Raw genomic sequence first — 25,310 nt, 5'->3', positions numbered from 1 at the left:
CTAACACTCTGCGTGATCCGTGAAGGTGGTACAACTGCTTGGGGAAACACCACAACGAAACCACCACTACTGACGAAACACTAGACCAGGACGCAGGTTGGTGTGCGACAAAGAACGAGTGGTTCAGATTAGTGGCTAAGATGAGCATAAATATTGTGGTGTTTGTGGTGGAATCAGTTGTAGCAAGATTTATTGAACAAAGGGGTTTTTTCTCTCATAAGCAAAAAAAATCGTAAAAGTTTATTTTTGTACAGGTTAAATAGAAGAAATTGACTAGGAACCTATATGCAAGATGTTTTGATAACATTAACAGAATTATGAAAAATATTTTGATTCAATTCTGTTTTGAGTAATTTGTAACATAATGTTAAACATATTTAACCTATTAAATGCTCTCTTTTATGCCGTTCTGTATACGTTAACACATGACGAGCACTTGCACAACATATTGACCTGATTTGTAGTTCCCTCATTCGCTCAGTGTCAGGTTGATCTGATTGTTTATATGTTGTGCCCTTTTGCGTAGAAGAGCGTCAATGCCGAAAACGTGTTTCACTGCGAGTATTTAATTTATGGGTTTTTGTGTAAGGTACGACTGGCACTAGCTAGACGATACGGAGTTCGGGATACTGCTGTTACCATACTTCTTTCGTGATGAGGAAAGAATTACATCCACAGTTTCATGGCTTACAGTTCAATGGGGCTACAAGGGTTTTAGGTGGTCCCAACGGACTGTCAGCTCTACGGAGTTCCTAAGCGTTCCTTGAAGAGTAAGCCAAAGGAATGCAACACCAACACTCCCCTCCTCCCCCAATCCCTACGAGACGGTTCGATCCGTTCATGCCAATAAAATCATAATTCAATCATTTGTGTACATGCTTATGTGACTTCCACATTGACATGTATCGTGGCATCGTGTGGTCGTTCTTGTTGCTTACCGTTGCCATTTGCATGCCGGTTCATCCAACCGTCCCTTGCCGATGACGGATGTGGGACGAATGTCGGGATGGCCGAGAGTAGAAATATGTGGAAAAACCACCACCACGATCACACAGCATCGGCAACTTTCTAGGCAAATCGCGAACCGTAAAACAAGATCAATGAAGAATGTTTGCCAATGTTTGCTAGACGAACCATATGCCTACGGCTTGGAAAAAATCGACTGTTCAATCCGTAGTCATAGATGGATGCATTTCGATAACGTTAGTAAATAAATAAAAGAAGCAGAGAGTGGAAAAAAAAACACCAAACACCCTAGCAAGCGGAAATGTTGTACGGTGGACCACGGTGGAGTAGGGTACTGCAGGGCGGAAAGAAAAATGATCATCGATACATGGTACTTTCTATTTCCATTGGCAGTGATCTAAATAATTGTCACTGAATTAATAATAATTAGCCACGACTTCGGCGGCGATCGCTATACGATGGTGGTAAAGCATTATTTGCATAAAACTGCATCATTTTCGTCCAAAGGTGTTTGCTGATTGGTTTGATGGTGGTGGCGACAAGCGTAAACCACCTTCCGCCGTGTGGCGGTTGCCGCAATCCAACCATCAGCCAGCGGAGAGAATTCGAACACGTTCGCCCCTGGTTTGCCGAAAGTGAAATCTAACCATTTGCTACGGGGAAATGACAATCCATTATGTGGCCAGGCGTTATGCATTTGTCTCCGGTACGGTTGACCACCCACTCGCGCCTATCGCGGAGAGGGTGACTTATGTGCGCCCGGGAGTTGGCGGCTTTGTCGTGTTTTGTTGGCGTGCATTGCGTGCGCACACACGGGATTTGTGGATGAATTGCAGAGTAAACACGCTATTTATTGTCGACCGCAATTGGCGCGCACTGGGGGTGTGCACCGTTCCATTAATCAGTCGCTGGTTAAGTGAATGGAGATCGGGTGGAGGCGCCAAGTCCGGGTGGACGATATGTGATGAGGGTGAATAAGGCCGGGCATGGGTGTGGAAATTGGGTGCATTCATAATTGACCGGCGCGTAACAAATGCATCCTTATTGATTCACACCCTAACGAAACAAATCATGGTGTTTTGGGAATTAACGAAACGATTTCTGTTTCTTGCATTTGGTTTACTGTGTGTTTGGTTCTACTTGTGCGCGGTTGTTGGTGCTGGTACATATTGATAAATTATTGTACAGTAACTACAAACCTTGATTCAAATAGGGATTTAAAAAATATAGCTTAATCAATAACTAAATGATAAGATGGATTATGTTATAATATTTTTTTGGAATTCGTGCTCTAAAATAGACAAATGAATCGTATGCATTAACACGATCAACGCCTGATGGAAAAGACTAGAATATGATACCAAATTTCGTCGATGCGACGGTGTTTATTGTTTAAACCCGAAAATTATCTGATCGGAAGGAATTTCGTCCCAGTCCAAATTATTGCTCGGATGGAACTAGTGTTGAGCCATTTTAAATAGCGCTTGACTATCCTACTGTATGTTTTAAAGAATTATTTAGTCAATATTACTTCATGATATTAAATCAAAATTTAAAATAAACAAAACAAAAAAAACATACAAAAAATTATAAAAAAGAAATCAGACATATTTATTTAATTATTTTATTTATTTATTTTGTTAAACTTTTTAAAAGACCTTTTTTTACTATCTCTAAATTTGTTTATTTTACTTGCAAAATGTTAAGCAATATTAGCACTAGTTCCACATAAACTTGGCTAAACTTGATATTTACCACACGGCTACGTCCTTGTTGCGGAAGATCTACTTAAAAGACCTTAGCACTCAATACTTTGTGGTGTTTTAATGGAACATCTAACATAACACTAATTTATCATTTCTGTTGAGATCTGTTGTGTTTATTTTTGTACGCCAAGTATTAACAATCCAATAAAATTGATTATAAAAATAATTAAAATAAAAAAAAACACTATCGCACTTTCTTGTGTTTTTGTTTACATTTACAATATGCCCGTACGGCTATGCGTGTGCGCAACAGTCGTAATATTTTGAACCGTCTCCACGTACGATCGGTACTAATGCGCCTATTTATGGGTTTGCTCAAGTGGCATTCGCAATCGTTTAAAAAAATGGGCAAAGGAAACTAGCGGTTCCGTTTTCAGCACCCTATAAAAGCAAGAAATTATTTAAGCCTATCCAATTAACACAAACCAACGCAGGCGATGGTGAAAACAGTGAAGAAATCCTACAAGGGCGCATACACTTTCGTGCGCACACTTCGTTTGCTTGGGCCGATGGACGGATCCACGCACCCCAAAAGTGCGTCACCAACGTGAATGTGGTCGATGTTTAACACATAAATTTAACGCTACTTTCCGTTAACACCGCTTATCTTGTATCGCGCAGAACGAACGAAACGGGGGAAGCTATAACCACAACACAAAGCAACAAAGCAACAGAAGGTGGAAAAAAGCTGAGGAGGAAATAAAAAAACAAGCATACACACACAGCATCATCATCATCATCAGTACCACCTAATCGGTGCCGATGAAATTTATTGACAGGATTGGATGCACCTTAAAACTACATCTCAATTTAAGGCTTCCCGAACTTCCATTCGGGGAAGTGTTGAAATTTTATTGCAACTCAAATCAACCCGATCTGTGTCCGTGCGCTGTGTGGTTTTGGGCAGAGCGAGGTACAGTCGAATGGCAACCAGAGCGGGTTCGCGTCCGATGGTAGCCACCGTTCGATGGACAGGTGGAATTGAATTTAATGAGGGAGAAAAATCGTATCATTTCCACCGATCGATCGTTTTGTCGACTATAGGGGGTGCTGTTGTAGATCGTAGATTACGATTAAATCAGAGCCGCATTGATTGATTGATGGATCGCCAGTGCCGTTTGGGTTTGTGCGTTGGGTATGTGAAGATGCAGTCGGTGGCAAATGATGATGGCGCTGGGTACGATTCAAAGCTTTTTACGTTAAGAAAACAGCAGGGGTTTACCTGTCGGATCGTTCGTTAGCGTCATGGAAGCTGTACGTTTTATTTAGCAGTTCGCCAACGCGCGGGAAATTTAAATCCTTCCAAGGTGATGCAAATTACAGATGATTCCACTCCCGTTGGGTGCAGGGTTCTAGGGTAGTGGACGTAATTGTTTACGAGTACTTATAATAAAAAAAAATCAGCAAACAAACAAATATGACTGGTCGGAAGTGGTGGCAAACAAAAATAAACATCGTTGCCACCCTTTTGCATGAGTTGTGCAATTTTCTCTTCCAACAATTGTACGGCGTTTAACCCGTTGGCAATAGTTGCAGTAGCAGAGATAAATAATGAAATCAACTGAAATGGTAAACATGTACAAAACGGAATATGCAAGCATATTCTGTTGGAACAAATCGTACAAATAAAACCATACATATCGTTCGTTTTTCTATTGATTCCGTTACATAGTAGTAATGTCAATGATTTTTTATCTCTTAAAGATTTATCATCCGAGTATGCCCGGGGAAAAGCAGAGAACGAGCAGGAAATGTCTTGTGAAAATTGTACTACTTCAGTCCTTTGAGGTTGACAATACGATTACAGTCGTAATCATGAATTATAAATAAATACAAATAAAAACTTTCTTAAAACAGTTAAACAGAAAAAAAGCAAAACAATGTGAACAAAATTTAAATTTGTAAGAGAAACCCTGTGTTTTATTTATTCAAATTTGGCGTCTAGCTTTTATGGACTCACTTATGTTTAATATAGTAAATAAAAAAAAATGTTTTACTGTCTTTTAATAAATATTAGGTACTTTTGTTTTACTATAACGTTCTAAAACTTTGCAAAAAATAAAGTTGTACACATTACGGGCAAACTATTTCAGATTTAGAGCTTCAAATTATTTTTAGTTCAGTAATACAATGTGAGATTTGTCGCCTAGTATTTTGTGATAGAATGGTTATAAAAAAATGTATCGGCGAAAAAAACAATTGTCTGGAATGTCTCTCAATACATACAATTAAGTAGTTATTGAAGACCTCAATTTACTCTGTAGATAGTTTTTTTTTTACAAGATATGAATACTCAATATCGTTTTGCCCTTTAAAGCAAAGCAAGATGAACTGACTGCGAGTCGAGAAATATCAAACAGTGGAACTATTAAGGTATCAATTTGTCTGATAAAAGAAGATTATTAACTAAAATCGACAATAGTTTGACCATAAAATTAACTTATTAATTTTTGATCGAATAATGAGTTAATTTGTAAGCCATTTTATTGTTAAAAAATCTACAAAAATACTCACCATAAAGAATCCATTCGGTTGTCGAATCGATAGAATTCGCATTTACTATGATCTACCTGCAGGGAATTTTCCATTGTGACGTTGGTAGCACCCATAGAGCAGAAGACGGGTGATCGCTTGTCGCTTTTATACAGCCAAAGCCGATCGGAATCGGAATAGCGCATCTTCCACTTAGGTACTCAGCATCATCCAAAAAGCGTGGAACGGAAAGAAAAACATCCAATGGATGGACACAGTTATACAGCAAAGCAGCACCATAATTGATTATTCCAATGGTTGATGGTTGTTTTCCACCTGTAAATGCACCCACGAGAATGGTGAATTGCTGGGCCCCTTTCGTTTGCCCGAAGATTAATCCCGGATGCGTACGTCGCTTAACCTAGCGGCGAACGTTTTCCTTTTGACTGAATGCGCTCGATTGAGTTATGAGTGGGTTTAAATTCACCTGACTTTCATCTTCTAGCAGCTGCACGGGGCTCATCCCAGGGCTCGTTATAAGTGATCACGCAAACACTTCACGCGTGGAAGACGATTGAGATGGAGGTGGAGATTCTAATAAATTATGATCCTTCTGCCAAAGTCTCTTACCGTTCGAATGTCTACCGATGAGGCACGAAGCAGCGCAGCTTCATAGCAGCTCTCAAAACCCTTTTGTAACGACATCGCACGGAAGGGTTGGTTTTCCCACATCGAAGGGTAACAAGGGTTCAACTTCACCTTCCGTTTTCCTGTGTTTGATCGCGTTGTTCATGAAATCTAATGTAGTGTTGGACCTGACACACTAACGGTATGCCGTTCTTAGCGCGTCCTCGTCAGATTCACCGGATTATTCCTTGTTCCCTGTTGTTGGGTGAGTTGCGCAACATGAAGCGATCGAGAGGTGCAGAACGCAAGTAATCCGAGAGGCAACGGCAAACTGAAACCTTAGTGCGTTTCTATCACTTCTGGAATCTCATCTTCAGCGTCCCGTCTCTGGTCTGACCTTCTCCTGCCTGGCCCGAGCTGACAAATCGATTGTGTTAATTTATTTTATTTTACTTTATTACAGGTTTCGCACTTTGGTCACGGTTAATCCTCCAATAAAACGGTTATGCATACACGCATAAAACTGCCCGTCCGTTCCCTTGCTGTGTTCAGGTTCCGTCCGTCCGTTCGCGCTCGTCCGACGGCGCATAAATCCTATGCGCACATGCGCACATCTGCTCGCGTTGTGCATGTTTCGAGCGCATTCGTGTAACCGAACGCATCCATCGCGCAGGCACATTATGCGGTGCGGATCGGTTCTGCTTACATTGCGATCGTGATTGCGATCGTGGAAAAAGGGCGTCCAGTCTCGCTCACTCGCTTTCTTTATGTTGCGCGAAACCATCCGCACGAAAGATTGCGCGAGGATTTAGTGTAAACATCCCATAAACCTATTAGTTCCCGGTGACGCCCCGTCCGAAATCGGCGACCGACGGTACGCCGAGCGTGAGCAGAGGTAAAACGGCCCGGTGACAGTCGCGACCTTCGAGGGCCAGCGACTTCGGTATCGGGGTTTATCGGCGATCTCACGAGCTTTGGCATGAATCGATGTGTTGCGTGCGTAAAAATGTGCCATCCCTTTTTGCGAACGGTGCTGTTCGTCTGCCAGGTTTACTATTGGGATGCTTTCTAAGGAGAAATGAGCTCCCATGGGACAGTGAATGGGTTGCGTCGAAGGGATGACTGTAGCGATGTTTGCGCTGCGATTATGCAGTCACTTGCGGTGGGAACGGCGAAACAATTTGCCATCCCTCATTGATACCGACCCGTTTGGCATTTTTTAGGTGATAAATGGAGCCGATAATTCACAACGCTCGTTAAAAATAGGATGTAAGCCGTTAGGAAGTTGAGCCGATCAGGAAGCGAATTTCTTATTTCACATGGTTGCAGTACGAGGTTTGATAAAATTTTATTTTTTACAGTGGATTTTTTTGCTGAAAATGAATCTTGCTTGAAATTTGCTCATGTAGATAAACTGGTTTTTAATCTTTACAGGAGTTTACCTTACAGTTCTATTTCAATTTGTCTCTAATCATTAGTGATTGGAAAATTGGGAAAAACCAATTTTTTGGAAAAATTAGCAAAATTAATAAATTGGTACATTTTAATGCGAATTTGTTGAAATAAATTTCTTTTCACTCAAATAATGCTTTAAATAAAAAAATAATAAAAAAAAAAATTCTAAAAATTTGAAAATTTCTTAAGGCTACAGCCTTAGCTTTTTTTTGGGAAATTTAGCAACATTTATAAATTCATGTATTGTATGTACTGTGTAATTCGAAATGTACAACTGTTCTACTCTAGTTGTGTTAACCTACCAGGTTCATAATTTCGAGCCTTGTTCCGTGAAGCTGGCAAGTTCAAAATTTTGGACCTAGTTCCGATCGTTCATTTTAAGGAACGGAACGAACCTACCAGGTTCATTCCGGAACACACATCACTATTAATCATGCTGGTTATTTAGACGAGTTTCTATTATTTTTTTTCTTCTTTAAAATATCCTGTTTAATTTTACGTTTGAACCGTGAATGTAGATTTAATTTTAATAAATAATAAACCTTTCGGACATTTATCATTGTTCGAAGTAGTTGAAGTAGAATAGACTAAATATGATATTTCGCTTTAAATATTTATTATGTTTCTGCTCACTTTTGTTTATTATCAAACAATCGAATAAAACCAGAAAAATGAACTGCGAAAAAAAACTATAACAAAACGACAAAAACATACACGAAACCAGAAAATTGCCCAAAAACAGTACATGAAATATCTGAGCAAAACTGAAAACGTAAAGCGGACGGAATACAAAACAACGACAAACGGGAGAAAATGAATGCCGTGTGCCATTGCTGCTCGTTCGTCTTTCACCGAAAAAAGCGCAAAGTAAGACATTTTGGGTTGTACGATAATTTATGTCCTTGCTACAATGGGTACGGTATCACTGGAAAAAAAACCGGGCCTCCGTATCTTGTTCCCTTCGGTTTCGGGTTGTGTTTATTTTTGGCATTGGCCCGTCTCTTGGGTCTGTAGGCAAACTCCAACATACATCAACAACGCGTCCGGGGTACCGGTCGGTTAATGTAATCACGATGTGTTTTTTGGGGTGTTGAGCTTTCTTCGTTCAGGGGAGCTTGCTTGTTGGTGCAAGTTTGTTTCGGTGAGTTATTGCAACCACCAACTGCAATACTGCATTTGGCACGCATACACGCCTGTACGTAAATCGCGCTCCAGTATTGATGATGTCGTTGTTTGGTGCATTGTACTGCCGTGTAATGAGTGGTACATCGAGGGAAATGATGTACCACCAGGACGTACAACGGTGGTAAAAAGATGGAATTTACTTATACTTCTTTCTTTTTTTTTCGTTTGTTTGTTAAGTCGTACATCTCTTCCATATTCTTTCGAGGCACGGCAAGGAAAGATACCTTTTTGGTGCAAGGGAAATGAATATGAATCTTAAACGAATACATAATTTTGGCTATCCACGGGTGGTTGGTTGTTCCCGTCCCGAGGGTTCACCCTGGACGGTACTCGTAAACTCGTCCGCGTTGCAAATGCAGAAACATGGCTCCGTTGCACCACTGGCCCTCTGAATATCTCTCTGGCGTTACCTCGAAACACCAACGCTGGACAGTAAATTGTGGTGTGATTGCCTGTGCAGCTAAGGGATGGTCGATACACACACACATCGGTGCGTATTAATTGTTATAAATGCATAAAGTATGTGCCTGCTATCCCTGTTCCTCGTCCCGTACATGGTGATGAGTGTCGCTGCAACTTTCTGGCCTCGCCATGATTTTTCCCACTTCGATCGCTGAGCGTAGTGCCAATTTAGAACTGTCCCATGTAGCCCTATAGGTTGGTTGCCGTATTAAAGGTATGAAGTTGCTTCTCGTTGCCCGATTTTCAACCACCACCACCCGGGCAATGACAATGCTCATGCCCGCCCGCCCTTTGGGAAGTGGCTTCCAATGCAATGTCACAAGCGAACGACAGCAAAAATGCTATCGAAGTTTATGTTTATGTTTTATGCTTGTTTGATTACGGCTTTGCAACGCTAAATGCGTACGTGCAACATATGCTAATTTAATAATAGTGTGCCCGGAATGGGTTTCCCCATTCGATAGGACATGGCGTGTGGTCACCGGAAGTGTGTGCGATCTTGGGTTCCAAATGAAGCAATGAAGTCGATGATCGTTTTCACTACCGAAGGAGTAAGCTGAAAGATATTTAATTTAACCTACAGAGCATTGGTTGTTTGTTTATGGAGTGGTGAAGTTCCTTGTAAGAAGTAGGGCAGAGCTTATCCTGTGAATTCTTTAATAAAATTGAGGATAACATGGTTTTTTTTTACTTTTTTTAATTTTTATTTATAATATTTATTTGTTAAGGAAAAAATGTTATTAAACCTGTTTTTAAACAATATATGTGTTTATTCTAATAAAGTGAACAATTCTAGTTAAACAGACATAAATATTGTATTTTGAATTTTTAAAGAAATTGATTAAAACAATACAGAACTTTGAGTTCGTGGCTTAAGATATTCGGTATCAAGTATTTTAAAATTATAATACTCAAAGTAATAGTTTTGAACATTTTGTCTTCCAGTTTTCAACAGCAGAATTCCTATTTAATTATTTGAAAATCTCATTTACCAAATCTTTTAAGCTCCATTTCCAACATCCATAAACAGTTCCTTTCATATGCCCAAAAAGAATCACACAAAATCTTCGGTAGTCGACGGTAGCAATTGGGTGGCAAATTACGCTTCTTGTCATTCGCAAGCTCGCCAATCATCGCCGGAATAAGCTTTGCTTCGGCACACTGGGAGGTATGGAAATAAAGGCAATGGAAATTGGTCTAGTTTGGTCCCGGTAGCAGGATGATTTGGCGAAATGAAACCGCCACAGCACAGGCAGGGTAGCCGTACCATCGGGTGATGATAATTCAGTCAGAGTACTTGGTCACTTCGAGTTGTCAGTGACTGTTGGTGGGTCCATTCTTGGGTGGTATTTTTTTAGTATTTATTTGCTCTCTTTTTTAATCTCTTTTACACACACACACAAGCGCACTCCATGCTTTGGCTGATACGTCGTTTCCTCCAGATTGATCGTAAAGTCGGGCAACGAATTCATTGACCGTGGTCCTTTTCCATCAGCGCATTCTCCAGACGGCTTCATGGCTTCGCCGAAACGAAAGACCTGAATTTGATCATTAATGGCTTCTGGTTTGGCCTTTTGCACGCATTCTGTCTGCGCACGAGTCGAGAGGCGTTTGTGCGAAAGAAACGCATTGTTACCGAAATATTCGTAGCCCGACATTGTTCGTGGAAGGGGTGTTTTTTTTACACCGGGTTCCGCACCCGGTCCAGTTCCGTCGCGTTGCCTTCACTTCTGCACGTAAATATGCCAATGTGCTACCGGAGCGAACGAGCGTTCCTTGGGTGTGCGATTCATTTTTCGGTTTTATTTATGTACCATGTTTTTCGATTTTTATCGGTGTTAAGGCAATGTTGGCGGGTAAATGGAACGATTTATTATTTCCCTGTGTGTCGCTGTGTGCGCCGGCAGTATGCCGGTACGGTGGTGGATTTTCAAAGCGGTATGTGAATCAATCGGCCGCTAGGAGTGTTTTGTGTGCAACCGTTTTGCTGGAAGCTACTTTACACAAATGTTAAAGTAGTGCCGATATCTGGTGTACTTTTTGTTGTTGTTTGCTTCCCTATCCTTCTGGCAAGCGGAAAGCACGAGATTAAGTGATCATTTTTCGATGCCGTTGAAAGGTTGAACTATATTTTAAACGTCAGTGGAGACTAAGCGGGTGAAGCACGGGCGCTGTTAGCTGGTTGAAAAGTGATTCAGTTAAATAAACCTGCGGTATGAAAAGTATTTTATTTGATCATTTTGGGTTTTAGAAAGGATAAATATGCAATATGCTATCTTTGCCTAAATGTGTTTATCAGGTGAAATTGTACTGTCATTCAAGTCTTTTGTTAACACTTCATATGAAACGATAAACGCAGCCAGATGACATCGTAAACTCTTCAGATGACAAGATAGCTGATCGTCTTTTATTGTAAAACTACCAAATTGAACTCAGAACAGAAATCTAATCCACTTAGTGAGATTTGATTCCAAGGCCACTGATGTATAAATCGAGATGCTTGAAGTCGGAGAAGCTGATTTTGCAATAAAAGCCACTACAAATTTGTTGGTAGATATGGGCTAGAAATACGAGATGATCAAAGAAATTATGTAAAAAATTACTTGGTTTTCTCGCTAAGTATTTTTATTGTCTATCCCTCTCTGAAAGATCGAGATCCCAAGATCCCAAAATTCCCACATTGAAGAAGATTCAGGAATTTGGCGTCGTTTTGCTTGTGACTTAATTTAGGATACAAAATCACGAGGTGCTTTACCTTAAGCCCATGAAGATATGATATTCGTTGTGCGATTGTTTCTGATTTTGTAACACAATAAATCAAAACAAAAGTCCCTGTAGATTGTATAAAGCACATTTGGGTAGAAATTTTGTATCCTAAAATCGGCAAACTCAAAGAAAACTTGCCATTAAAAGCCAGCTTTCGGTTGGGTGGAGCCAAACATTGTACAACTTACGCCAACTTTACCTAAGCATTTCGCATAAAGCTTTGCCTTTGATGTTTTATTCATCATCCGTGCAGCACTAACCGTGGCAAACTTTAGTCAATATAATGGCTAAAGTGTTTTTGCTACGCTTCCAAGCGCTTCTCCATCGTTTGATCACGTACCGACGTTTTACGACGGTTTGGGACGAATCCATCAGACGCGATTTAATAGCTCAATATGATCCGCATTGAGTGCGATCAATCAACGGTGGAAAGTGTAGGCGATATGGCAAAAAACTGGAAGGTTTTTTTATTCTTCTCCCCTCTATGCATCACCAGAGCCATACCGTTTGACCTATTTCATTGGTGGTCGGATGGTGTTGTAGAAAAGTCTATGATTTAAGACCCAAAAACTGGTTAGAATGCATGGTCAGATACATGAGACAAATAATCTAAATTGCTCCCATAGCTTCAGGCTCGACCCGTGAGCCATGCTCGTTGGTACACATGTCGTTAAATCTTTGTGATCCTTTACCATGATTTCATTCGATTTTACGAGCATGATCCGTTCTGGCAGGATTTATCGTTTTACCGTTCATTAAGATTCGCGTATTTGGCGACTGAAAAAAAACACAGAAAGCATGCGCGTTGGGATGGACTTGGGCTCTCTAGCACTGGGAGTAAATCAATCGAAATTCGTCCCTTTAAGACGAGTGAGCTTAGTAATCCCCCTTTGACCGGTGATCCACTATATCGTGCGCGAGGGCAAAGGCGTTCAGGGTGCTCGCGAACAGCAACATCTTTATTACGGTTGTGTACCATGGCGAAATTGATGTTCCACGATGTTCGGTCCCGTTCGATACGGGTAACCGTTTTTTTTATCTTCATTACCAGCAAGATGGAAACCAATCAAGCAGAAGGCGGCCGATCGGGCTATCAGCGAATGAGTGCACGGACGGACGGAACAAAATGTCGGGGGAAGATTGGGGAATTGGCGACGAATTTGGTACGAAGCGTACAGGAAGAGGTCAGTTATGATAATAAAAATCTCCACCAGCAAACACACAAGCTCGGGTAATCAAAGCAAAACTGATGAGAGATCAACAACAACATGACCGAAGTTGAAGTCGCTGAAAGTGAGTAGTGAAATCGTAAGCACAGTCTGTTTGCACTCGCAAGTGATGCGGGATGCTTCCAGCGAGTCGCGGCAATGCCCAGCCATGCCGTCTGGCCCACCGGAACAAGGTGAGCTTTTTTTTTCCTTTCTTTCTTCCTGTTGCAAAACCTTCGATCGTTCGCAATGATGATGAACCGCGCGGATCCCACAGGTGAAAAGAAACAGTTCAAAAATTAATATCCCCCCATATAGATGTTCGACATAACTCATTTGGCAAATTTTTAACGACTCCACCACCCTTCTGCCGGTTGTGGTTATTACTTTTCCCTACCATCGGGCCGCTTGGTTGGCGCTTTTTTCCGCCACTTTACTAGCCGTCGATCTTTAGGATGAGTTTTTTTTATTGCTCCTAAACAGACTAGACAAACTGGTTGAGGCACTGAAGACTGAAGCTCCCACTTACAGGGCTGTGCAATGTGTAGAAAGAGCTTAAAAGATACCGAACGATGGGGTAGCGTAAAAAAGACAACACTGGAAACGATCATTTTTACGCAGAACGGTGCAAGGGCAAGCAAGACACGGCAAGGCGTGGATGGATCGAACGAACGAAAATAAGGGATGTGAAAAAATCGAACATGCCAAAGCTCGGTAAAAAGCTTTTCCGGTTTAGCGAATCACGCTTGACGGATCGGCTGATCACTGGCGGATCGGGCTGAAGGTTTTTGCACGTTGGGCTAGTTTTAGTAATTTATTGGTGCATAGCAGACGAACGACGGCCAAACGAAAAGCGTCTGTTTATGTTGTTGTTTTCGCTGCTATCCCCATTTGCTGGTCCACCGAAATAAGAGGAAGAAGAAGAAAAAAAAACATCCGGAGAGGAAAATAAAAATCATCACACCATGATGAAGGCTCGTGCGCGTTCGATCGTGGTTCGAATTGATTTCATATCGATTCCATTTGTGCCATTTTTTTGGTGGATTTGTTTTTTTTTGTTTAAATCCTTTTGTGTGAAATAAAGCAGTATATCTTTACATGGTATTATTATTGAGATAACTGTATTGATTAGTAGATAATTTGAAAGATAAGTAGATAATTTTATGTATTTCTGTACTTGGCGTTCTCCGAAGCCTTACAAAATAACTTATAAATAATAAAGAATAGATTGAGTTTGATTTTGAAATATCAAGTTAGCTGTCAATAATTATTTTTTTTTGATAAATTGCGATTCATCGTACGTAAACTTGCAGACATAAATCATACGAATTTGAGTGATGCGTAAGGTCATAGTAAAGGTGAGAATGATCCATGTCTCATATTGATCCAATTGTTTACTTCTACGCCGCCATAAAGAGATCATGAAATCAATTCTTACGGTTGTATTAACGTACTGTATGATGTATTTGCTTTTTAAGATATGCGTAATACAAACAAAAGTCGTTGTCACTTATTAGAAGGTGTTTTTTGAGTACGTTTGTACGTCCTGTCGATACAGTAAATAAATGAACTTCCTATATTAGCGCCACTTAGCGGGAGTGTGATAACAATGGAAAGATTATATTCTTCACATGAAAGAACAGTTGAAGTGTTTGCTATTAGCACAGCTCTCCAGTAAAGTATGTACCTCACATGAAGTAGTTCCGTGAATTGTAAGCAAAAGGATTGTGGATTTTGATGGTAAATAGAATGTTTTGTGGAAATAAGATAAACTTCGATCATTTCCCAGGAATAGTAGAAACAAAAAATAAATGAAAATGGTTCAGTTTTGGTACAACATTTGGTTTTTAATTGTTCTCATTACTTTTGCCCCAACTCAAACGACCCTCATGCGGTACGTCTAATAGTTCCATTTTTTCCCAACTTTAGCTCATTAATGCTCATTACAGCTTTTTCTTACACTGCCATACAACAAATTCGTACCAAATCGTGACCAACCTCCGGCCAACTGAAAGGGAATTCCCTGCTTTTTTTTCCCCAAAGATAGTTTCGTACTGTGCGGCGGCTAATGAACAGCTGAAGAATCACACACTTGGTAGCGTATTCTTATCACTCAGGCCCTATCGGACGCCCTCGCAGCACGAACGAACTTTTGCAAAAGGTGTAACTTACCTACAGAGTTGCAAGGCGGTAAAAAAGAGGAAAAGAAAAATAAAACATTGCAAAATTCCAACTGTGAGTCCATGAAACCCATCCGTCACCAGCACTAGTATGCTTGCGGGGATGAAGCAAGAGTTACCCACAGGTCGGAAAAGTTCGCTTAAAACATACGAGCCCGAACTACATCCGTCATCACAGTATGTAGCAGTGGATGGAATGGAAATGCTCTCCAAATGCCATTTTGCGATCGTTTGCTTGTTGTAACTCGATCCGTCCGATTCCAACCATGCATGGCATGGAGCTGGATTTGCTGGAGCACTGTAGGCGAAAGAATGTACACATTTTAGGTGAGATAGTTTGTGGTGTAATTGTCAAAATTCCTATCCCATGTTGAGGATCTGTAACAAACCCACACCCATCGACCACACACTCGCCTTTAGTCGTCAGGGAAGTCACAAGGACAGCAAGAATACATTTTGTAACAGCAGGCGGTAACGTTGCTGTGCTATGTCACGAGGATATGTTACACTGAGGAATCTTGTCAGCAAGGAGGAGAAGCAATATTTTAAAACTCTGATGAAATGCCCTGAAACTGGTACGTACTGATGGTATGAAGCATTGGATAAGAAGAGTGGATGCGTTTACGGCGTGTTTGATAAACAAAGTTGCACCGATTCCCTTTGGGTACACGCACGGACTGGGATGGAATTTTGATGCTTAATGTTGCCGATGATGGAAGAAGCGACAGGAGGTGTGTCAGAGCAGTGAGAGCGCCCCCGGGGGTTAAGGTTACAATGATGAGAATGGTGGGTGTGCACCGCAGTAAACTAATTGAAGTGCAACAATTGCGCTGACAGATTCGTGTCAGATGTTCCTTTCAAGATGTGGTCCGTGCCGTTGTGGCTAATGGCGGAACGGTTAGCAAACAAGCTGAACACAGTTTGTGCGAACGTGTGCCCCTTGGTTTTATTGTGCGTGCTTCCTGCATTGGTGGTTAATAAATAAATCCTTCTGTTATAAGAATATTCAATTCTATTAATTTTATTCGTAGAAGTAAATTTAATTCTCTTCAAATTTTACCTCCTTTAGAAGAAGATGAAGTTTTGATAATAATGGTTGCCGATCTCAAATTCCTTGAGGTTTTGTGGCGCAAACCCGATACTGTGGAAGAGTAAGGGAAGACCCTGGAAGCTGGATTTTAATACTTCAACATCAAAGAATTGCCGTCAAAAAAGCCAATTTTAATTAAAGAAAAAAATATGTTTTGGTTTTTTTAACTTTGTTGAATTCGAAAAATTTTATCTGATAAGCGATGTACCCTCTGTGCACAAAGCTTAAAGCCCAAAGTCCATTTATTCTAAACTTTACTATACAAAAAAAATAAATAAACCCCAATAGCTTAAGCTGCTTCACCGTTCTAGTATAGTACTTCTTCGTGAGATGCATTTTTTTGTTCAACTTCTACAACCCACTCGTATGTGGAACGTACCAACAGCAAGGGTGACGAAGAAACAAACAAAAAGGAGGAAAAAAACGCAATAACAAAAGGTTCGTGCCAGCATAAAACAACTTACGAACAACTTGTAAACGTTGGCTCGAACAAATCCGTTCCTTTTCGCGCGGGCGCGCACATGCATGTAGCCAAGTGCCGACCGGCGGTAGGGTGGATGAAGGCACACAACAACAACAACAACAACAAACAACAACAACAACAAACAACAGCAACCATCACACAAGGAAACGGTAAACAAAAAGCTATCGCTGACGACTCGTTGGCGGCGATCGCTGGTGGCAGCTTAGTGACGGTTCAACATGAAAACTTAGAGGTGGTCAAACCTATGCTCCACCGTTACCTTCGTTGCATTGATGCACACACATTATTGGGCGCATTGGGCACATTGGGGAGGTTTCGCAACAACCAAAGCTAACACTGGGAACGCGTATGGCAATGATGGAAGCTTTCGGGCCGTACCTTCCCAGCCCCGCAGCAGCACCCATGGTTCCCATTATTTATGTGCGGAAAGTGGCGTCTAGGGCAGGATAGGTGATTTATAGTTTATGGGCAGGATTGATTAATTTTATCGGCGATTTAGTGCCAAATGTTCACTACATTGTTACTTAAGCGTTGCGCAATTGCGTTTTGCGTTCGATCGCATGAGGTCATTCGGATGGATGCGATCGAAGCACTCGAGCGAAATGTCCGAAAACAAAAAAACCAAATGTGAACGAGCGTCAGCCACTATGACGATAGGTGTCGTCTACTCTATGTTCTTGTGACTAAATGTAACGATCGGACGATCGGACGATCGGTTACGCCTGAGGGTGTCGGCCGTATTACAAACCTGTTGCAGAGTAAAAACAGCGTAACAAAATGACTCAATCATGAAGAGCATTGTTGAAAATAATGAGAAATCTTTCCCCAAAATTGGAACAATTTGTCTTCCAAATCAATCTGCTCATTTCTCATGATAAAGAGAACTGTAAAGCTTTGGATAAAGGTGTTACAAATTGCTGCTAAAGTATCCTTTATATAATGTTAGTCATTATGGAGTAGAGTAATACTTGAAAAGACGAGCTTACGCAACAGGAGAAAAATAAATTCGAATACACAAACTTAGAATAAATAAATTAAAAAGAAAGAACCAAAAAACATTTTTTAAAAACATGAATTATTGAAGGCATTACTGCTGAAAAGAATAGAAAAGTACGTTTATTTCATTTGAAACATGAATGCACATTTAAATTATCAATTACATTTGTCGGAATGTATGATCTAAAGGATCTCGTTAAACATTACACATGGCTGTACCATGCAATGTTAAATATTAGCGAGTTATGTTCAAGTTATTAATTCGTATGAAAAAGTAGCGGAACAGAATAAAATATGATGGAAATCACAACCAGAATGGGACATTAAGCAGTGCACTTCATTTGAGAAGAAAGCGCAACTGATTGGAAATGGTGGCCGTTAATGGTCGATTTGATCGTCCACACGTCTGTCGGACCGATCCCACTTCGGGTGCTCCGCAAAATTCCGATCCAGAATGAGAGTTTGAGTCAAACAAAATGTGAGAAATGAAAAGAGCAGTCGTACAGAGCGATCCATGATTCACCAAAGCCCAAAGAGGCTAGATTTGCCTTACGTTCCCATTTACGCGCCGAATGCGCTGGTTGGATAAAGGGACACAGAAAGCCCTTCACGCACCGGGAGCCGGCGGATACGGTGGTGGGGTTGCGAAAGAAATGCTCCACCATAATGAACCGATTATTTCCGACAACATCGCCACGGTCGTCGTTACTCTCGGCAGGTCATTTTTATTGAGCAGTCAACACCATTCCATCATCGTAGCAGGGGCGCTTAGTGTAGCCATTAATTTCAATTAAATCAAACATTCAATATTTGTCGAACGGGTAGGCCAAGGGTGCCTGTTTGGTGGTGGTGGTGGTGATCCACTAGCGCTAGTGCTTTCTGCTATACGGCAACGTACCTGTGGGATGGTTTAACCATTTCTACCAAAGCACGCGTGGAGTGCGCGGGTGCTACACGCACCTCACGGTTTCGCACGACGACGATCGCAACGATGATGACGGGGTGCGCAATAGGAAGGAAGGCAATAATTCATAAAAATTTGCATCCCACATTATGCATGTGCGCACCGTGTGATTATCAACATGACAGGCGGACATCTTTTTACCACCGGCCGTAATCCACCGACCGAGATAGTTGAGTGAAGCCTGCAAACGGCACGATCGACATATAAATATGGACATCAGTGCCGACCGTACTGTTCGGTAAATGGAGCATTTCTTTCACCGGGGATCCAACCGTGCGCAAAGCGAAATGTGAGCAATTTCTTAGCCACCCTGTGCACGGGCCTAGCCAGCGACACGGGACATGGTTGGGCCGTGATGGTGGTTTGTGATGAAATTAATAATTGTAATGAGTGCTTCTGACCTGCAGGACCAACATGCCCCTTGGGTCCGGTCGTCTGTGGCGTAAATCCGATTCCGGCACCCGGGGGCCGGTTTCGTACCGGGTAGGGGCCGGGGGAGTTTGGAGGATATTGACCAGCGTTCAGAGATACACTTTGGACGCGGTTCGGTGGATTCTGTTGGATTCAGGTTTCTTGTACTTGGGCTAACAACAGTTGGATGCACGTTTGCCACCATCCCGACCGGTCATTCGGTGACGCAGTTCCGCGCAGTGATCGTGTACGGGGACACGTGGTGTTAAATTTCTGCCAGAAAGGGGTTTGAAATTTGAAGAAAAATTGTGATGATTTGTCACTTTTTGTGTGTGTTTGTGGTACGCTGTCTCATTTGTTGTGTCTGTGTACTTGCTACGCATTGGAGTCCATTTTGTTACCTTTTTTCTTGCACCTTTCGCGATGAATGCCGACGGGGAAGAAGTTTGTATGATTGAAAATTTAAATTAATGATTATAGCTATAACCACACAATAAGAGGGCGTTTAATACTTCTTCTATTATGTTGCGAAAGAAATCAAGACTTCGTAACGCAAACGTTTATTTCTTTTCAATTAACAAAATACAATTTCCATTAGAGTCAGCACTACATCATTACTCTTCCGACAAACGAATGTAATTAACATATTTTAGAAAATGCTGACTTATTAATTGCAATCCACCTTAAAGTGTTGCAATAAATTCGATTATCGCGGTTAGTGGTTACGATTCTATCGTTCTGTTATTTTCTTTCACCCTCAGGCCAAACGGTTCCGATCGATGTTCCGAATTTGAGTCCGTACCGCAGACCCCGCATACCGTAATGACACAAAATGCAACATCGCCTAAAATATGACCAGCAAACCGCAACCAGACAAATTGGGAAGGAACATGAAGGCGCTGCCATCGGCTATGTGGAACAGGTGAGTGTTTATCGATTGCAGAATGAAAAAAATACATGAAAAAATGCAGTAAAAAAGTTCACAAACAATAAGAACAGAAATAACTACAAATATTCGATCTAAATTGACATTAAAATAGTATAATGTGGAAATTTTTTCATCTAACAGAATTCATTAACGATTTTTTTCAAATTGTACTTAAAAATTATGATATTTAAGAGTTATTTTGTATTAAGAAAATTTATTTTAATATAAACGCTTTTCCTTCAACGTTAACCAGCTCGAAATGGTGAACTGCTCGAAAGCAAAATACGCTGTACGTATGCGTATTGCATACTTCAAGGGGCAAAAGGGAAAATAGGCTGCGTACGTTCTGCTCTCAACGGCTCGTTTCTTATTTCTCTCTCCCTCTCTCTCTCTCTCGCGCGTGTAGAGCAATACCGGAAAATGATTACATCCAGCTCGGGACTTTACGCTACGGAGTACGTCTATCCAATACTGGACTGCTGGATGGCGGGAAACCGGGCCACGTGACCGATTTGAACGAAGGCAATTCCCGCGCGTCTGTCAATTCCTACGAGATCGCGAACGGTGACAACAGTGTACACAGCGTCGGCGGAACGAGCAGCATTAGCAGCAATGGAGAGAACCCGAACTGCTGCTGCATCGGAACAGGCGGTGTGGAAATGCCCTGGACTAATAGTAGCTACGGCCGTACCAAACTGCCAGTTCCTAGTAGCTTAAGTAAGATATGACAATCAAAACGGCTTTCAATTTCACTTTACTACCATGTCCAGTATGAAAATGAAACGTTTCAGTTCAGGTAGCGGTTTGGTGGTCAGTTTCATGTACGGATCAAACAGAAACAATATTTTATAAAGTTGTTTTATCCCAATCCCATCTTCCTTCGAGACGATGGACGCCCATCATCAACGATGCGCCTGTTGATGGCGCGAAACGCTCGTATGCCGGTTCAAACGGAAAATCCATATCACAGTAGATGGAAGGAAAACTAAAATTAAATTTTACGATCCAAACATCTCCAAGTCCAGGCTAATACCCGCGGGCCGCTTGTCAATATTCCCAACAAAAAAAAAAAAAAACGCTGTGGGGTTTTGATTTTTATATTTATTTTTCCATTCGATTTCGAACGGTAGGATGTTTATCTGTTTCGATTGAAGGGGAACCCGGTAATGATTGTCTTAGCGAGTGTAAAAACGGCAAACACTGGGAAATACTACACCACACCATCGATCGTTGACGTTGGCTAGTAGCAGGGATGTGTAACGGGGTTGTATGGATGGAACGTGTGTCTGTATGGTGGAGAACATTGGTGTAGGTGTTTTCACGCATGTTGATGATTCCAGTGGGTGGGTTAACTTTATTTATAATTTGAAGAGCGAAGCAGCGTGATGATGTTCCCGGTGGGCTATTAAATTAATTTTTTTTCTCAACACAGCTTCATAAACGAACCCAGGACAAAGGTTGTGGTTCAAACGCGCTGCCGTTGAGATTGCTGCAGTACATAAATTGGTGCGTGTACGGAAAAGTTAATATTTCTTTTTATTTTTTATTTTTAAAAAGTTCCTACTTTGATATTTCTCCAAGAGCTGAGTTGAGTGAAAGACATACTAAAACAGGGAAACGTTTGTGATAAGAATGTTTTTTCCTGCGAAACATTTTTTGTTTCGTGCTCTCCATTGGCTTTCCATCCATTCTTCTAAGCGCCTAATCAAATCCAAATCAAATGGCGCGTTAAAGTGGGTTGCTCGTTGGTGTCCATTTGCTTGTGACATTGTTTCAAATGCAGGTGAATTGCGGGCGAAACAGCTGCACCATGTCAAAACCCGGCACAAATGTTTGGTCCTTCTTCGGGATGCATCTTCGGTGGCATTGAGAAGTAAATATAGCACATGCGGTGAAGCGCAACCGTACCCTAATGATCCACGACCTTTGCTTCCAGCGGATGTTTCGACGGTTCGTACACCTTTCCGCATGCACTTTTCGCTCGATTATCTATGCCAAGAATGGGCACATTCTACACCGCCGCTAGTGCACTGTAGTGGGTTAATCAATGGCAGAGCGCAAGCTAGTTGTATGGTTGCCGTTAACTAGGACCAATTGGCATACAACGCACCGCCCGATATATTGATGTGAAGCAGTGGAAAACCACATCAGAAATGTAAAATTTTCTCTACTTTTCATATGCGCATTTTCTCTCTCTCTCTTGTTTTCTCCCTACCATTTTGGTTGTTACTCCAGCTAAGAATAGAAAATCATCTCCCTTCGCATCGACAACGGTCGGTTCGCCCGGAGCGGAGGGCCAACAGCAGCTGCCGAGGTATCCAATGTTGGCGCCTGGTCGGACCAACAACAACGGGACCCATTTCAGTCAGTTAGCGCAATCGCACGACCACGGAAGTGACGGTTACACTGGTGGTGCCGAACTGTTGGTTGACTCGAGCTACAGGAACGGCGTCACTAACAACAACGGCAGCAGCAGTAGCAGAGGTGATAGTGATCACAGCAACTTTAGCAACATCAACAACGCTGACGGTCGTTATAATAGTCAGGATCATCCAAAATTGTTTGCTGCAGCTCAGCAGCAGCAACAGCAAGAATCCGCATCACCAAGATGCTCGACCGTAGTGTGCTGCTATAGCAACAGTTTCGGATCGGGCAGCAAGAAGCAGAACAACGGTGAACAACGGTTGCAAGAAAAGCAACACCAGCAGCATCCAGAAAAGCGCGAACATTCAGAATCTTCTGGCTCGAGTGTAGGTTACCAGAACGCAAGAAGCTACCGTCAGCAGCAACGGAATGAACGATCGATTGGATATTCCTCCAACGCGCTAGATCGCCATGATGGAGCAGAATATCTGGCCACCAATGGACCGGACAGTACCGCCAGTGGAACGTCTGTAAGAAACGAGTTCGATGATGCAAATGATACCGATGTTGATGATGATCTTTCGGCACTGGTTATTGTTGGTGCGAATGGTGAACTCTTCTCCACTGCCGACGGTGGTGGCAGTGTAATATCAAGTGGCGGTGACTATCGGAATGGGGGTGATGATTTAAATTTAAATTCGAAAAACGCACTACGACAGCAGCAGCATCTTGGGCCGCAGCAGCAAAGTTGGCCGGTGCAGGGACAAGGCGGAAGAAAAGATGTGAACATAAATAATTTCGAGAAAAAGAAAATATCATCTGAACTGCACGGTGCTGGTGGACTGAACCTCACCAGATCGATTAGTGCACGGTCCGGTGATGGTGTTGGTGGTGGTAGAAATAATATTAGGAAAAAACATTCCTCCTCTGCTGGTGGAGGTACCGATCTTTGCACTGACGAGCTATCCTCTACGTCTTCGCTATCTCCACGGCCTGTATCACCTTCTGCGCAACAACCGGCATATGGTTGTATCCTGACGCATCCTGCATCAGAAGATCCAGTTGCAGGATCTCCACATCCTCTGCAAGCTCATCCACCTCCGATTGCCACCCCTTTTGCCCAGCGGCGTCGAATATTGCAACCTCCCTCATCATTACCGGTGGTGAAATCTTACAGCTTCCATCGTGTTCCATCCGATGCTATTGGGTACTGTTCACCGACGCTCTCCTCCAGATCGCCCGTCGGTGTCGGTATCGGTGACTCTAATCAGCTGTTCGATGGTCCCTTACTAAACAGTCCCGGTAGGAATCGATCGTTTCGCAGCGCTAATCATGCAAGACGATTACACTATGGACAGTTGGATGATTCATTTCGTGCAGAGAAACAAAACGGTTTTGTTCGGGATGAAATAGGCGGCGAGGCACTCTACTTTCGTCCGAACGTAACGCGCAAATCATCTCTGCCAGTGTTGAGTAGCAATAGCGGCAACTACACCACCACAACAGCTGGCAACATCCGCAATCATAAGTGCAGCGATGCGCTCAACGAAATACGGCTGCAATCGCTGAACAAGTACTGCAACAAGCTGCTGGGCGGGACAGCGCATACGGCTACCGCACCATACCGTGTCAGTGGTGTACCGGGTGGACCGTTGACAGGCATCGACGCCAACCTGCCGACGACGGTCATTGGCGGCACCCACGGTCGTACGCAACAGCGTCCGATCGATGAACTGGAGGATCTTAGTTTCATTGACTCGTCCGATCTGTCATCGGCCGGGGACGACATCAACCCTGCGCTCGTTTGCACCGAGCAGGACGATTGCGGTCAATACGGGCGCGAGTGTAGCAGGACGCAACGCAAACCGTATCCGTCGATCATCACCGGTGCGGCAGTACGCCACCCGATCACGCCAGCTGTTGAGGGTGCCGAGGGTGCTGCTGGCACACTGCCAGCTGTGGACAGTGGTAAAACATTAGCATCAACCACGGCCGTACCGTGTACCGTAAGTGGTGGCGCATTTGTCACCGCTAGTGCCGCGAATCGAAACAATTACATCGACTCGTCCTCGGACGAACTGTACGGTGTGTGTAGTGGTGTCGGCCACCTAACGCTAACCTGCGACGGTACCGAACCGTACCGACGCAATAGTGATGAACAGTGGCCATCGCAGCGGCCGTCCGTAGTCAAGTGCCGTACGCAGTGCAACCGTACCGACAGTAACGCCAACGACGACTATCAAGCGGCACGGTACGGTGCCGAGTTGCGCTTTGACGGTGGTTTACAGTCAGCATCCGCCATCAGCACGCTCATTACTTCGCTAGCTAACGGGGGTGTAACGTGTGCGGGTAGCAGTGACATTGGACACGGTGATAGTAACGTTACATCGCAAGATCGATCAGGCGGTAGACGCAGTGATACCAATAACAATTACCACCGGAATAGTAGTAACGGTGATAGTGAACAGCAACAACAACAACTGCAACAACAACAGCATCAACAGCAGCAGCAGAAATATACTACTGTGTCGTCTAATAATAGCGCTGAGAAAAGTGTCAGTGTCGGTGGTGTTGGTGGCGAACCCGGACGGCCAGGTGGTATCGGTGAGCAGACACCGTTGGGTCGCGCGGCAACGGATGATAGCTACCCGCCATCGTCGCTTTATGCTACGATCAAAACGCAGGGTTACGGTCCTGCTTGCTCATCGCCGGACCATCACGGTGGGTTAAACTGCTTCGGAAGGAGTAACGCTCAATTCCATGCTGCGTGTAGCGGTACCAACGACAGATCGGTAAGTCGGTTAAATGCGTTACCATAAATATCAAGTAGTAGGGGTGGGTTGACGCGACGATTCATTATGCGCGTTGGTAGAATTCGGAGAAAAGTGTGCTTCGAAATTGTGTTTGCGTGCTACAGACGATCGAGTAGTGATCGAGCGCGGGTAGTTTGACAAAACGTTTACAAGTGTCTTTATGTACCGCCGTA

The 25,310-nt window shown here is 42.7% G+C and overlaps 1 protein-coding gene across 2 annotated transcripts in view; it reads left to right on the top strand.

Annotated features, from left to right (window-relative positions):
• Window positions 1–25,310, top strand: part of LOC125766534 (uncharacterized) — a 68,282-nt gene that overhangs the window by 25,205 nt on the left and 17,767 nt on the right. For both annotated transcript variants that reach the window (XM_049432571.1, XM_049432570.1), the window contains exons 3-5: window positions 19,794–19,954; window positions 20,367–20,677; window positions 22,196–25,116. In XM_049432571.1, the coding sequence (XP_049288528.1) occupies window positions 19,884–19,954; window positions 20,367–20,677; window positions 22,196–25,116 (3,303 nt within the window). In that variant the 5' untranslated portion in view covers window positions 19,794–19,883. The remainder of the gene's footprint in view (window positions 1–19,793; window positions 19,955–20,366; window positions 20,678–22,195; window positions 25,117–25,310) is intronic.

This window comes from Anopheles funestus, chromosome 2RL, assembly GCF_943734845.2.
Source record: "Anopheles funestus chromosome 2RL, idAnoFuneDA-416_04, whole genome shotgun sequence".
Taxonomy (NCBI): Eukaryota; Metazoa; Arthropoda; class Insecta; order Diptera; family Culicidae; genus Anopheles; species Anopheles funestus.
Note: the sequence above shows the minus strand (reverse complement) of the source record. Positions and strands in the feature narration are given on the sequence as shown.